General features: G+C 36.6%; 1 protein-coding gene across 2 annotated transcripts in view; it reads right to left on the reverse strand.

Annotated features, from left to right (window-relative positions):
• Positions 1-920: 920 nt before the first annotated feature.
• LOC117177878 (steroid receptor seven-up, isoforms B/C) overlaps positions 921-16,135 on the reverse strand; it is a 115,054-nt gene continuing 99,839 nt past the window's right edge. For both annotated transcript variants that reach the window (XM_033368924.1, XM_033368923.1), the window contains exon 4: positions 921-2,148. In XM_033368924.1, the coding sequence (XP_033224815.1) occupies positions 1,874-2,148 (275 nt within the window). In that variant the 3' untranslated portion in view covers positions 921-1,873. The remainder of the gene's footprint in view (positions 2,149-16,135) is intronic.

Raw genomic sequence — 16,135 nt, forward strand, 5'->3', positions numbered from 1 at the left:
TTCCCAAAGTTTGAGCTAAGTCCGGTTGCAAATTACGATACAGTTTTTTGCCTCACAGCGCATATTATATCTTAAACAACTCGTAACGATTATATTAGAGTTTTTTGGACTATTTATATAATAAATTTCTTTTAGCGACGAGGCACGACGACCTTCGTCGAACTACACCTACATCAAAGTCAAGCCCAAGACTGACGCAACCTTACGGTCAACAAACATTTTAAAACAATAAAATATAATAACTAAAATATATAAGTAATCGTGTCGCACTTCGATGATTCGCTTCTTAATGGTTCTCTATTAATGATACGCATCACAAAGAATGTGCACATACAAATGAAGACTAAGGATGAGAGTAATTTTTCGCAGGTTTACTTCACAATGAAGGATCAATATTAAGTAGAAATTTAAAAAATAAATAATATAAAAATAACCGCTTCACAAATTCACAGTATTACATAATTCTCTTTCAAAGAATAGTACCTATACGAATCTCAATATTTGACTTGAGAATACCTAATGACATAAAACTTTTATCATATTGCATTAAGAGCGACTTTCACCGGAACAATTTTTTGGTTTCTATTTCATACAAACAATAAAAAATATACGAAGCAACAGGTAACTCGAAGTAAACACTGGCCGCATCCACAATAAGTGTTGAGTATTTTGCACGCTTTTCGCATCTACACTTTTTGCATCTCTACACACTTCGCAGCTACTAGGAACGAGCAGATATTAACGTAACATTCGTAAAAATATCAAAATTTTCTATCGAAATAAATAGCTGCAATCAGAAACTTTATTGCACTTTGTAGCAATCTTTTACTGTAGACTTCAATTTATGAAAACTAAATTAGGAGTGAGAAAAAGAGGGAATAAAAATGTTTGACATTTCAAATAAATGAAGATGAAAAATCTTTTCGAAGAGGTTTGGATGACTAAAAGTTTGTGAATTTTCGATGAACACTTAACGCGTGAATCGATGGAAGATAGTCGATGATCGAGGGAGGTCTCTCTGATTATAAATGCTAATTAATGATTTCTTTGCACCTTGATCGCGCTCTCTCTTTCTCACTCCTGTTACCCGGCTAGTTTGCTCCGAGTTCCAAGTTTTACGCCCAGCGGTGTTCCTTCAGGCTGTTGGACCACTTGGCGCCGCTTATTCTGAATAAGCGACGACTTTATTATCTCGCACTTTTCTATGACGTATCTCCGCCCACTTGCAGTGCCTTCATCAAGCAAAACGGTACCTACCCATCTTCCACCGAACTTACTTAATGACAGTGTCTTCGTGTTTTTAGCTTGGAATCAGGTGGTATGAGACCGACTAATAAAAAAACCTTGGTGAGAATTCAAAACCTTTATCACCGTCACAAGACATGACACCTCCTCCTGTAATTCGAGCATGCAAATTCGAATCTTTAGTAAAAGGTGACACGGTTGGTGACAACAACTTGGATGAATGAAATATGATGAAAAATTCATTCTACAATCCCTGATTAAAATCTTTCTAGCAAAGTCTCTTACGAGAAAAGCCAAGGCTTTGAATTCACAGCAGTTTCACCGATTGAAACTCAGCCTCGCCATTAAATCCGGAGTCGAAATAGTTCAACTGCTTGAAGCGATAATGACATGTTTCTCGTTAGCGATTTCCGATCGCCTTACTTATCTAGGAAAGCGAGGGGTCGATCGTCTCGACCGGATTCGTGAATTCCGTGGTGCGCGAAGGTCCCTCCGGGGCTCTTATGAAGTATTCATGATCACAGGCTCAAATCTCGTGAGATCCACCAATTTCGCTACCAAATGTAACTGAACCGTGCACCAAGGTACAAAGATATTATGCGGAAGCTAGTTGCCTCCAGACAGAGTGTCACATCGTAGACATGTAAGGCCAATTGAAACTGCTCCCACTAAGAAGCATGTCCCTTATGAGAGTCTCAATTGGAGTCTTGCCCACCAACCTCACGAAGAAAAGTTGCTCGATCACTTGGGATGAGACTGTTCGTAAAGAAGGTAATCGCAGTAGGAGTTTCCCAAACCTCGTTGGCTGATTTGGATATTGCGTTCGACAGTATTCCTCCAGAGCACATTGTGATTTTTCCTGAAGGGATTCAATATGCGCTACGTCCGATAGACCACATGCATCTGAAATCAGAAAAAAATCAGTTTATTATCTTCATTAATATTATCATATTATTTAATTAAGAAACATCAGATAGAATCGTCAGATATCGTCTAATTTAATGGTGTCTGATTGGTTTTTTTTTAAAGCTGATTTAGGCTCAATGAAGAGTAAAAAAAAACTGGAGCTGATTGAGCAAATGAATTGTGAAAGAGGAGTGACATTTTATCAACGCGTTAATTATTTCGCCTAGGAGTCAAAGGATGAGGAAAAGAGTTCGTGCAAGCAATCAGAATTCAGAATCCGAGAGGGTGACCGGATAGGGGGATAAATTAAACGTTGATACGGCTTTACGATTCTTACTCAAGAAGACGATGAAGGGGTATTTTATCCCCTCGTGAGGTTCGCCACAAAACGCCTGAGGCACCAGACACGCAGTCAATGAAACTCGCGCTAGAATGCGTGCCAAATAGACACTATCGTGCAGGTGTCAGACTAATCTACAGGCTTTTGTTCATTGCGAAATTTCTTGTCACTTTTCCCGCGATTTTTATGGTGTTTTTGTACCCTGGCTAATTAATAATGAGCTATGTGCAGATAATTGTATTAACTTTATTTTATAGTTCTTACATTGTCTTTACTTGTACTCGTTTTTATATTTTCATCGCTGTTATATGGTCTGCAGTAAAATAAACTCTTTGAAGAGAACTACGTGCTATAATTATAAATTGTCATATGTCGAGTTAAATCTGCGAGGGAAAGATGATAAGATACATGGGCACTGTTGGTCTTCGAATGCGTCTTACAACACACTTGTCCTCTATTTTCATGTCGTTTCTGAGTTGGGAACATTCTATGTGGATGACCCGCATATTAAGTATGAGTTTGATTCAACAATATTTTTATGTGTCTGACTGTCTGTGCATAAAACAGTACACAGTGAAACTCTTCAATAGCCCTCCCTTCTATAGCCTTTCCGAGAATTGACGCCGCGCAGCAAAAGTGGGTGTAACAGGAGTTGCGCGGAGTGCGCGGGGTCTGTGGTTGTCTCTCAGTCGATCACTTAGCCGTGAATAAACAAAAGCGGAGCGGGTTATAATGAGTTAGTTCCCACCAACCTGCAGCCCCAAAATCGGCGCTATAGAAGAATTCCACTGTATTTGAATTTCTCGACATTTTTCTTCGCTTAATCGATGGGTCTGAATAAATTAAATGGCCAAACTTTCGACATTGATTTGTTTAATTTCATTCCAGAAAGTATAGAAGTACCATTCTTATTAAGAAAATATTACGAAGTATGAAATAACAAATTTCGAGATTGAGGTAAATAAAAGAACAACTCACAATTAGCCCTCCTTCTTCATAACTAATATCACCCTCTCTGAAAGAGAGATCCTTGTAAAGAAGCTAGTTGGGTATGCACGTGTTGAGAGCAAAGTTCGCCCGTGAAAAATCGCGGGGCGTCAATATCGACAAGTAAGTCATCCGAGAGGGTGAATTTCGTTAACGGTGCCAGATAAAAACGACATATCATTGGTGCAATGTACTTATAATGTCGGGCACGCGCTGCGTCTTCTAACGCAAGCTTTCACGTACATACGCTCAAGAGAGGCGGATTCCTTTGTGGTGGCCACGTGCGCGTAATGGCCCATTACGTGTACGTATGGAAATAATGCAATTTGCATTTCCCCGCGTGCCTCGTTTCATACTTACTTCTTGTATGTATGTATGTGACAGTGTGACACGTCTGTGGTATAACTTTTTCATTTATTTCAGAATTACGACTTCAAAGGCTGAAACATCCTAGATCTTGTTTTGCAATTTGATGACAAGATTAGAAACGTAGTTATGAAGTAAAGAATTGCGAAATTGACGAGATTTAAGTCAGAATTAGAAAAAAATCTGCAAGTTGTGAAATTTTGCGAAACTGGTGTCGTGGAGCATACAGTCTGTTCCTCGAGAGAAGATCCTCTGGGCACGCATATGGGTTCGCGTTTCTTGATGAAGGAGTGTCCTTACCCGTTTTTTTCACACGTAGTTTATTAAGTTCTTTCCTCATTGGTCACTTGGTCTTAAATTAATATTTATTACTTTCCTTGAGTTTCTTTCTAAAATAGTTTGAATGACCTTTACGAGATGTTAGCTATAAAAGAAAAGGACCTCACCGCGCGTAGTTCTCGAGTTACAGGGGTCTACGATAGCCACTTAAGTTTTTGACTCAGTCGCTCTTTTTTGTAATTAAAAAGTTAAAAAATAATAATTCTTCAATTACCGACTTAAAAGTAATATATTCAAAAAGGTCGAATTATTCCGATTCCAACTATATATAATTTGTCTATAAAATTTTAAAATTGGGGAAGTAAGCAATATCAAATTGAATATTGAGCTAAAGTTTCTGCGATTAAACTTCAAGTTTTCAACTTTCAAAGACAAGTAATATATCATTGTAATGAAGTACGATTTACAAGTAAGATTCAAATTATTATATTTCATTGCAGTTGTTATTACAGTTAATAGTAGAATAAGCAAAAAATACATGCACTATAAATTTTTATTTTTTTTTATTTTGCTGTTAAAATATTTAATTTTGGTGTTTAACACTAGAAATTAGAAAATTACAAATCCTCACAAAAACCAAAAACAAGATTTCACCAAATCTTAAATATTAGGAAAATGTGCCTAATCAAAAAATTTTTATTAAAATTTTGAACAAGCTCAAACTTTTTGAATTATTTCCTAATCGAACAATATTTTCTGATCTTTTAGAAACATATTTTTTTCTATTTTTCTAAAAAAATTTTTAAAAGTATGTAACTTTTCTAATTTTCATGAACATCAAAATTTGTATTTGGATAATTTGGAAGTCTTTAAGCCATCTACAAAAAACTTTCACAAAAATTTCTAAAATTTAAAAAAAAATTTGAAAATTTTGAAAAAACTCTAATTTTTTGAATTGTGAACTAATCGAAAAATTTGGCTAGAATAGTTTTCAAATATATTTATTATCTAGTGAAAATTTTGAATGAAATTTTTGGATCTATGAAAAAAATTATATTTCCTGTTTTTTGAAAATGTGCAAATTTTTGAAAAGTGTGTTAAAAATTTCTAATTCTGCAATCACCCACCTCAAAGTAATAGAATCAGAACGTGCAACTTATTCCGATTCCAATGATATGTTATTTGTCCATACAGTTAAAAAATTGGGGAATAAATATAAATCAAATTGCATATTGAGCTGAAGTTTCTTCAATTAAACTTTTTCAAATTTTCAACTTTCCTAGGCAAGCAATGTATCATTGGAATCGGAAAAATTCGTAGATGCGGATTATGCTATTTTCAAATCGCTAATTGCAAAGTTTAAATTCTGTACATTTCATTACTTTGACCTGCTGTGGACTAAAGACCCCTGCTGGGGTAACCTTATCCACACTGAGTTTGGTAAGCAAACAGACAAGTAGTAGAAAACATAAAGCCAGTGTCGTAAATCAATCAAGGAAAATAGTTTCTAATTTCAACAAATCTCGCCTTCTTGACAAATTGAACAATGGGCTGCGCAAAGAAAACAAAAATTGGTCGTTCCAAAGGATCTACTCTCGGGAAACAGAGTATAGATTCCAAATAATCAGAGATGAAATCCATTGTTGGTGTGTGCTTTAGGAGTCGTGTATAAATCCAAATGTGTTAGATGTATTTGTTTCAATTGCAATTGATAAGGCTCAATTAAACTAGACCGCTAGGAATCCGCCAACGCGCGACCAATAAACAAAACGCTGGATTAACTCTCAGATGTCGTCAGCTTCAATTCATCACATCAATTCAAATAATTCCGCTGAGTGGCGTCTCCTTGGCCTCCCTCACTCCCCCTTCACATGCCCCCCTTTCCTGACGAGCGACCTTCTTTCTGAATGCGTTAACCGCTAAATGCCATGGCGCCTTGTTGACTGGGCACCACCATAAATTAACCAATCTTAACTCGCTAGTTTTGTGCTCCTTTTCCAGCACGTGCGGTGCATACGCGCACACTCGAGTCCTCTTTGAGAACCTGACGAGCTGAGATCCGTCTCGTTGTACTTAATAATCGGAGGCTCCCCTTGCCCCTCTCGTTCAGCAATCTCTGTCTTTCTTGAAAGAAAGAGCAAACCGACCCAACCTGGATCGTTAAAATTGACGCCCCCCATCGCGCAAAGCGGCGTTAACGGTCATCATCTTTCGTCCTATCAAGCGATTCTCAGGATGGAATCATTCTTTTGATTTTTAGCTCGTCTACAACCGATAACGAGTTATTCGATATATCATCGATGGCGCAAAGCATGACAGTTCTTTGTGTCCAGTGACACCTATATAGAGGCGCTCTGCGATTTGAAGCATTTCCTCATTGAAAATTATCCAGTGTTTTATTTTGAAATTAATAGGTCAAATATGAATATTTATCTTCGCGTTAACTTATCCTGAAAAAAGATAAATGTTTGAAAAAATACTTCATTCATTATTATTTGTGGATTCATATGTGAGATGTTATGAAACAACTGATCAAACTTAAGCAAAGTCAATTAAATTTTTTTTTAATGCTTGAGAGTTAAAAAATTTTAATTTTAAAATTATCTAAATTTATTATTTATTTGTGAAAAAAGGCGGGGTAGGTTTTGTACGGATACCATCTATTTCAACGATTTATAGCTCTTTTTATATCAACTGAAAATGAACAACCTGCAAATGAATATAGTACATTGTTGCATAAGACTTGCAAATGTCCATAAAGGTGAACCGACAATTTGCGCTTTTACATTTTAATTTCCTAACTCACGTTGGCACTCGAGGCTAGGGCAAAGTTATTATAAACTTATAAGCTTAGCTTATAGACTCAAATTAACTCTAAAAAGCTAGTAATAGAAGCAGATTTGTAAACTCTGCCTCTTAGCTTAAGATTATTTATTTTGACCAAAAGTTCATATTAAGCAACCCAAACAATCGCATTATGCCAACTTTCATGAAACTATATTGCTGATTTTTAAGGGCATGTGATACTTAGAAAATGATCGATTTTACCAGTTTTAGGTTCTCTCGGTTTTTTTCCCTAGAATAATAAATATTTTGTCTTCAGAGAATTGGGAAATGATAGCAAACATGCTAACGAACGTACCTGCACAACTTTTCGTGACTTGATCAACAAAATTTTAATTTTGCTAAATGTGATGTGTGTGTATTTTGAGGTTATGTGAGTTACAATGGTTACAATTCTCTCCCATAATTATTCTTAAGTGCTACCGACTGTATCGGCACGACAGAGACCTACATTATCGGAATAACAGAGAGCCAAAAAACGATCCTAACCTCAAAATAGTTCACAAGCATAAAATTTTTATTTAGCACAATAAATTTGTTCTGGTATCATCCCTCGAAAAAGGGTTTGGGGACGTCCGTTATGATATTTTATATCATCTCCGAAATCAGATTTAAAAAATGTTCATTTTTGTGGGAAAAAACGGGGGAATTGTACCACATGACGAAGTATCACATGCTCATAAGTTGACTCACAAATTTAAGTGGCCTTTGTTCAGGGACCATCTAAAATTTTGTTAGTTTTACTTATCAATTTTGTTTGCTTGAAAATTTTGAGTTTAAGAGCCAGCTTCAGTTCTTTCGTGTCAAGGTCAACTTGACATCAGCTTAACTAATCCACGAAAAAACTGAGCTTAACTTTACCTAAGCCAAACAGATTTTGCACGCCACTAAAAATCAGATATAGGCACTAAATATCCATAAAACAGGTCCAATAATATTATGGTTATCCATGCAGTTCTTGTCAGAATCGGAAATTATAATCGTAATAAATAAAATTAGAAATATCAGACTTTTGTGACGTTTTCTAAAAAATTGGAACCGGTATAAGAATATTGTCGGTGTTATTTAATGTTTACATGTTTCTTCTGATTTTAATCGTAATGATTTCTTTCCCGATACTTTGATCTACGACTGATCTGCCGGTCAGGACAAGAATGCCGATCGAGTCGAATTTTACGTTGCCGAAGATAAGCCCGAGATTACAAATTGTTGAGAGTAACACACACATATCGAACTCAAACTTGCTTTACATCGACACGATAATCTCAGGCAATGTACCACGAGTGGCGACCCCCTTAATAAGCGAGCAGATTTGCTCGTTTAGCGTAAGTTTTGCAACAAAAAAGGTTCTCCAATGAGGGTCGACTTCGACCGGTCCTCTGAGAAACATTTCTCGATTCTGCTTCCTTCAAAAGAGTCCTGTTCTGGTATAACTTTCTTCCATAATTAGACTCTTGAAGATTTTCGCAACTATTTTCCTTCAAAAGATTCGATATTCACAAAAAAGTAATTTCAATTTTCCCTTTTTCCTCTACGATTCTGAATCAACGACAGGAAAAAGCAATTTTCGAAAGCTGACTCAACTTTTAACCTATGTTACTTGTAATCCTGCTTGCCCATCCCCAGACGAATTCGAAGTTACATACGTGTTCGTGTGAGAGCGCGTACAAATAAGGCCTCCGCGGAGACAAATGACGTAGAGAGGGATCAGCGCCCGACGCAAAGCACCCCCGAGAGCACCCTTCCGAGTCGGAGGTGACGTCACTGACAATGGAAGGTCGAGCTGTGATTAAAGATCGAGAGACTCCGTAAAAACTCCTTCAAAAGTGTCGGAGAGCAAGAGAGGCAGAAAGAGAGAGTGAACATTCATACGGACCGACTAACGGACAGACAGACCTCCCGGCGTGAAATATTGCCTCCGCAAATCTAGACAGCTATATGACATTTCCGAAGGGCATGGCAGAATTCGCGTATCTCTCATGCCCTCTTGTCATTCCTGGTCCTCTTTCTCATCCTATCGTCTCGACCTAACATTCATTCGTCCTCGCGAATCCGCCGATTATTTTCGGTTCGAAGTATCAGATTTGTCCGACTCAGGCGTTCCGATCTGATTCCAACCCGACCTCGTTGCACGATTTCGATTGGATTAGGTTACGATCCAGCTGTCATAAAGTTTATAAGTAGTTCCGTTTTATTTTTTTTTTGTGGTAGGTTTCAGAAACTTGACGCACCATTAATCAGAATTTTGTTGCCAGTTCTCAAGTACAAAGTTTACCATCGGGGCGAAGTTGTGAATGTAAATCAATCTTCTAGTTATTTGACATTGTAAAATTCTCTTACCTTGAAAAATCAATTTTTAAGATGAATACCGACATTCCCTAAATACTTATTAAAAAGCGGTAAAGTTGCATTAAAATAATCATCTTAATATCACTTCTTCTAAATGTATTATAGGGCAATAAACGCGTTAAGTTCACACTGCTGCACGATCTTAGGATGGTTGTTTTCTAAATGATTGAATTGGTAAAAATTGTCTAGGGGTGGTGAATGAAAAAATATTTTTGGAATTTTTATCGAAAGCAACAGTTGGACAAATTTATTTCGCATCTTCACGGGGTGATTACGATACTTTAGAGGGACAAAAAGTATTCAAAGAGAAGAAGAAGCCAGCAGCAGGATAGTAACGTAAAGACCATGATCTTAATGTAAGAAATTTTTTAAAGTTTTTCTGCATTTTTTGGTGACCAGAATCATTAAACTCTGATTTTAATAGTCTCATGGCAGTCCTGTCATTTGATTGACATATCCTAGGTTGGTCAACTTAATTACTGACATAAGTGGCATCCAAATCACTTGCACGATCGATGTGATACGAAAAAGCTACTGATTTCATAACTTAAAAATCGGTAGATGGTAAATTCATTGTACATCAATTAAGGAGAGGTTATTATTGCAGGATTTTTTTGACTTATAGAGAGAAAGAAAATAATAAAAACGTTAATGGTTATTCGGTGAGACAAACAAGACGATAAAGCTCACCTCCTAAGATTGTGTGAATTAAAAGGACAGGAAATAGATGGCTCGACGAAGGTGTTAAAACGCAATTCGTGCTTGTAGCCGGGAGAAAATGAATCGTGAGATCGCCGAGTGCTTTTTAATAAGCATATTAATTATTCCGTCCCGAGTGATGTGGGCTATTAAGAAAACGAAAAATTGAAGAAAACGACTTCATCAAGTACTTCGCCACAGTTGGTATGATAAAATTCTTTTAATTTTAATATTTCACGTCATGCAGCCGATAGCCATGACTAGATTTAGGGTTGCAATTAACTAAAGCTTATATTACAGAGAATTGTACGATAGTAAAAGTGTTGTTTCAGAGGTAATTATGATTTTGATGTCCGGATTGGCGCCTCAAACTTTGACGTGAACATGTTACTCAAGGCGAGAGGTCTACGATGCGCAGACGAATTTACAGGATGCGGATGTGATTTCTCGTAGAGAGGGTTTGTCCGAGAACAAGGGTGACCGAAATTAATAAGCTTTATTTGCTCTAAAATCGAAATGTCGTATAACCCCGAGACAACTGCCTAATTAAATCTCCCTTTAATTGCAAGAAACGACGAGACTTCAGACTGTTATTCAAGGAAGCTGAAATTTAGTTTTCATATTCCAATGCAAAATTGAACCGCGGTAGTTATTAACTGAGGAAGATCGCGATGCGCCAGCGAATCGCAGGAGCGAATTGAGGATAGTCTCGACCTGAAAGCGAGGAACCCTCCTCTCAGACGGATTATGACACGTAGAAAGTTCACGACCTTTTGTCTGGCGCTACCCTCGAGGACGGGGTAATCCTCTAACCGGGCCGTTATGCCGTTGTTGACATTTAGCCTCAGGCATGAAACCGGTCCGCGATATCATGAGAAACAGAAAGAAGGTGACAAAGTAGGACAGAAATATAGAAGATAGAAAAGATAGAAAAGAAGAAAGATAGAGCAGTGAAGAAGATAGAGATTTGAAAAAGCGAAAGTGAGAGAGAACAGATCGGTAGTGAAGGTTCGAGATTTGCCGACGAATGAACGAGTGACGTCCTCCTTTGCTAGAGGATGAAAGAAAAAGTTGACCTTACCTGCTACAAAGAGCACCAGGAAGAATAGAGGTACTGTGGAACCGACACGTAACCCTATAGTTCGTAATGGGATTGGCATTGTCACTATTAACATGACAATGTTACCCCTAAACGGGGTGCTTGTACATACAACACCTAGGTCCGGTAAATGCGTGTCGCTCGATGTGTACCACCGATAGGACACGTCTCTAAATACTCGCGTTGTTATGATAATTATCGGTGCTCGTGCTCCATTATGTCGCGAGAAGGCGCTTCCTCACAATATTGTGATATCCGATATACCATGTCCGCGGTCGACCCGGAACCGTATTCATTTACACTATGCGGCACAACCGTTTTCCTTAAAACTTTTTTTGATATACACATTAAAAATATTTAGTTGAATTTACAAAATAATTTTTTATTGCAAGCATAGTTTATAGTTATTAGATGGGCCAAAAAATTTGTCTCATCCAGCAAAAGTCTTTTGTTATTAAATTTTGGCAGATTTTACCAAAACATTGATCGAAATCGAGCAACCGTTTGCTAAAATGAAGAATAGAAAATCTCTGGTTGATTACAGCAAACGAGTTTGGTCGACTTAGAATAAATTGTGTTGACTTAACCAAAATTTTCTTTCAATCAACTAAATACAGTCAACTAAATGACTTTTTTGCAAAAAAAAAAAACAATATTTTCTCTGAGTGGATCCAATCAAGTGATGTATTACAGAGATGTATAATTTTAGTATTTTCTATTACAATTTAACTGCTAATAATTTGCTGTGAACTTCAATGCTTAGAAAAATTGCAGACACTTGTATACTTTCTTTGGCTAAAAATTGTCCGATTTGCTTCGAAGATGGCCTAAAGTATTGTAAATGTGCAATAGAAATAAAATGTGATATTCGAAATATACTAGAAGCGTTTGGTATTGCATCAATTATTTCAAATATAGCAGAATTTAAAGAACTTCACATATAGATGTAAATATAATAATATATGAAGCACTATCTAACCTTACTTAATTAGGCCTTTTTATGTAATTTCGTTACAGAAGATAACCTTATTGCATAAATACATAGCAGGTTGACTGGAGAAATGAAAAAATATCCAAGAACGCAACGTCATAGAAATTCAAATAATTAGTCATTTGCATAGCTCAAAATTCTCAAAGACTATTCAATTTCCCATAAAATCAGTGCCCACAAAAGATGCGAATTTTTTGTATATCTGTCGCAGTGGAAAATATTTTCTAAACACGTTGAAATTTAAGCTAATCTTCAAATTTTATTGGAAATTTACATACAATAATTTAATTTTACGAGATAAACTTAGAGAATAAACAAGCAATGCAGTGGATGGGTCTAACTTTGGGAAACCAAAACTTGCGGGAGCAGTTAAACGACGACCCGCTTGAAATAATGGCCAGTTATCGGTTTCTGTATAGGCGGTGTGTACAAAGTACAGCAAGGACATTGCATCCATCTCGCGAAACTATGAAAATCGAACGAGGGGAATACGCGGGTTGGTTCTCTGCCACCAAGAGAGGAATCTATTGATAAATCCAGTGGCCGCTGGCAACAATGCGGCAACAATGTCAATTATGCGCTCGCCGAACGCCGGTTCGTAATTAATCGTGTGCGCGCGCGACTTTATGTCGTAATTAATTGGCCGGCAACATATCCACTCCGTGATCCTGCCAAAGTACACCCATCGACCCTCGGTACTCGTAATTTAAACTGCGATAGAATTGATAGACAAAACGAATTCGTTAATTAAATAAAACCAACCTTGATACGCTTCATTGAAAATTATAATCGTTTGCAGGACGCTAATGGATAGTTTTACGCTTTTGTTAATATTTTTTCTATCGGGACTTTTTAATTTTGTTTCATTGTTAAAAATTTATGTTCAGAGTAAAGTAAGGTCTGAGGGAATGAAGCAGAGAAATTTAAATTATTTGCGAATATAAAATAAATAATAAACTCGTAAAAAAAAGTCGCCCACAGTAAATCTGGTGTACAGTACCCACAGTGACGAAGCTTTTGAAATTCTATTGGTTGTAATCACCCTAGTTTTGTGAAAGTTATAAATAATTTATATTATTTTATATTTTATTGTTGTTAATGAATAATTTGAAGGACGGCAAAAGTTTTGTACTAATTTTTTATGAGTAGCAGTATTAACAACGAATTTGATAGTCAGTCTTCTGACCACTTACTTGCTGTTTTTTAATTGAAAACTGAAAAAATGTGTTTTGGAAATGGCGATTGAAATTTTATCCGTTAACCGCACTGACAAAAAGATCTGTTTGAATTAAATATATTATGTTTGAAGCAAACATATTCTTTCTTGTTATGCAGTCAAACATACATACATTTGATTGAAACAAATTTTTTGGTTGATGATACATTTTGGATTTAAATATATTTTTTTTTGAATGAAATAAAACTCTTGTTTAAGTTAAACGTTTTTTTCTGTTAAATTAATTGCAGATTTTGCTCGATTTAAATAAATTGACATTTTGATTTAAAAAGGGAATTTGTTTTCAATAACCCTTGTTTTTCGCTATGGTGAGAGTAACAGCTGTAGGTTAGAAGACACTCTTTAATAGGGTTAAGAATATAACAAGAAAATAACTTTTCTTTAAAATTTCACTCAAATCGCTGGGTAGGTCCCAGGTTTCCAGAATTTTTCTCAAAACATCCTACATATATGTCTGAAGTTACTTAGAAATAAAACTGGCGACTGTCTGGAATTGGTGGAAAACCAACCCTTTACTAGTTTGCCCAATGTAACTTGCAAATTTCCAAGGCTTCGCTTAGGTAAAGCCTTTGCATTACTGCTTACATGCTCCGCGGACAAACACGCTGACGCCATTCAACGATTCAACCACCATTTTGACTGCCTAAAACTAAGTGACGCTGCAGCGCCCAAAAACTGAAGCGGATGCACAAAGAACTATTATTTGCTTGAATCAAACAAATACGTTGTTTAATTTAAGTATAAGACGTTTATACAAAATTATTGTTTGGATTCATGAAATCATTTATTTGAATCAAACAAATCAAATGAAACAAATAATTTCTTTTATTCAATGAGTTTCAATATCTTCCAAATATTGAAATTTAACCAATTTTTTATTAATTGAAATAAAGAAGGTGTTTTGAATCAAAAATATTTATTTAAACAAATCTTTTTCCTTGAATTAAAAAGATCTTTTTCTCAGTACGATTTTCATTCTTTTAGGAATTAAATTGTGTCCGCCACTTTTTTACTGGTTCTTTCGATTCTGGAAACTCTTAATTTGTTTCAAAATTTTCTGATGATTAATTCTCTTAATTTTTATCGAAAATATATTTTACGTGTTTTTGTATGAAGTATCATTCGATACGAGGTGAATATGTCGTTAAAAAGTTAGGATTGGGTATCAAATTTAAAATAAATACGCAAGTTAATGCATTTTATCACCATGATAAAATATAATTATTTCCAATTTTTTTCTGTGAAAGTTGGCAGCAATGACTGGCATAAATGCAGATTAATTGCGTCAAAAAGTATAGAATTTAGGATAAAAGGATAATACAATTCATGTGATGCATTGCTACGTTTTAAATAAACGTTTCAGCTTTAAGATTGTATATTATACTTCTTCCACTTGTTCATATCATTTATCCATTTTACGACCAAAAACGTTTTTCCATCCGTCTTATCCTGCTTTTCCTTATGTTATTTTTCAAAAAGGTGGAAAAAATATTGGGTCAAGTGATTAATTTGGATGATTATATGGGGTGCGGTTCAGAGTAAATATATCAGCTGACAAAAACATCATAGCCAAGGAGAATGAAAAGAAAGAGAGGTATCGAGACCTTATAAGGGAATTGCAACGATTATACCCGGAATATTCTGTTAAACTGATCGTCATTATCATCGGCGCTCTTGGAGGTGCCAAGCTTTCACTTGCTAATGGCCTAAAAAGCATCCCTGCGTGTTAACAATATGCTAGAACACATGCGGGAAAAATGCAGAAGGTGGTTGTCCTTGGGTCGCTCCGTGTTCTTTGGGTGCACGAGGCTTTTGCTGGATCGTTGTATTGATTCCTTTACAGACTGTAACCACCTATCTCACGGTTGTGAGACGTGGTTGTGGCTCAAATTTTACCGCGATTTCGCTGGAAGCGGGTGCAATTTTTCATATTAGCACCCGCTCCCGGCGAAATCCTGCGGTTGTCCTTATGACAACTTTTTAATTATATATATAACAGAGTGTGCGTGTGGCCGCGTAATATATTCTTGAAATAGACAATGTGGCGAGCACGAGGGGGCTATAGAAGCCAAGTCGACCGGACCGTGGGCCCCATAATGAAGCGTTGACGCGGGCATAAAACGAACGCCGCCGAGACAATGGAGTGATTGAACGTGCTAACGCCAAAGGGTTGCCCGCGTCAACCCCGGGGTGAAAATGTCAGTACTCAAATATCAGAGCTCTAGCGACCTTCCTACGTCCTTCCATTCTGAGCCTAAATTGAAAAAAATTCTCTTTTCAAACCCCAACAACATCGAAAATACTTCTTTCATTGCTGATTTTTACTTTTTCTGTTAATTTATGACTTTAAGCGATTTTACATAAAGTCTAATCTATTTAGTTGTATGTAGTGGTAATAATTTTAACGGAGGAAACAAGCAGCCTTATACATTAAACATCCTAGTAGAAAAAAAATTGAACCAACAAAATATCACCGGAGGCAGATGATCGTTCGAGATCTCGGCGTTGACTTTAAAGCCACTCTCGACACTTCCGGCGGCTATCAAAGCGACGTCGGCGGCGCGGAATGATAATTTTTGAGGGGATGTTATGCCGGGAAAGGGTTCTGAGGGAAGTCGAGCTTTTCTTGCTGCGAGTAAGCAACGTTCTCGTCGCATATTTTATTCGCAAGGAAGTTTCTTGGCGCGGCAGATTGCTTCCTCGGGAGAGCACTAACACGATTTTCGGCTACCGAGATCCACGTTTCTTTGTTCTCGCACATTGGGTTAAGTGAAGGCTCGTATAAAATCGTTA

This window comes from Belonocnema kinseyi, chromosome 8 (assembly GCF_010883055.1).
Source record: "Belonocnema kinseyi isolate 2016_QV_RU_SX_M_011 chromosome 8, B_treatae_v1, whole genome shotgun sequence".
NCBI lineage: Eukaryota > Metazoa > Arthropoda > Insecta > Hymenoptera > Cynipidae > Belonocnema > Belonocnema kinseyi.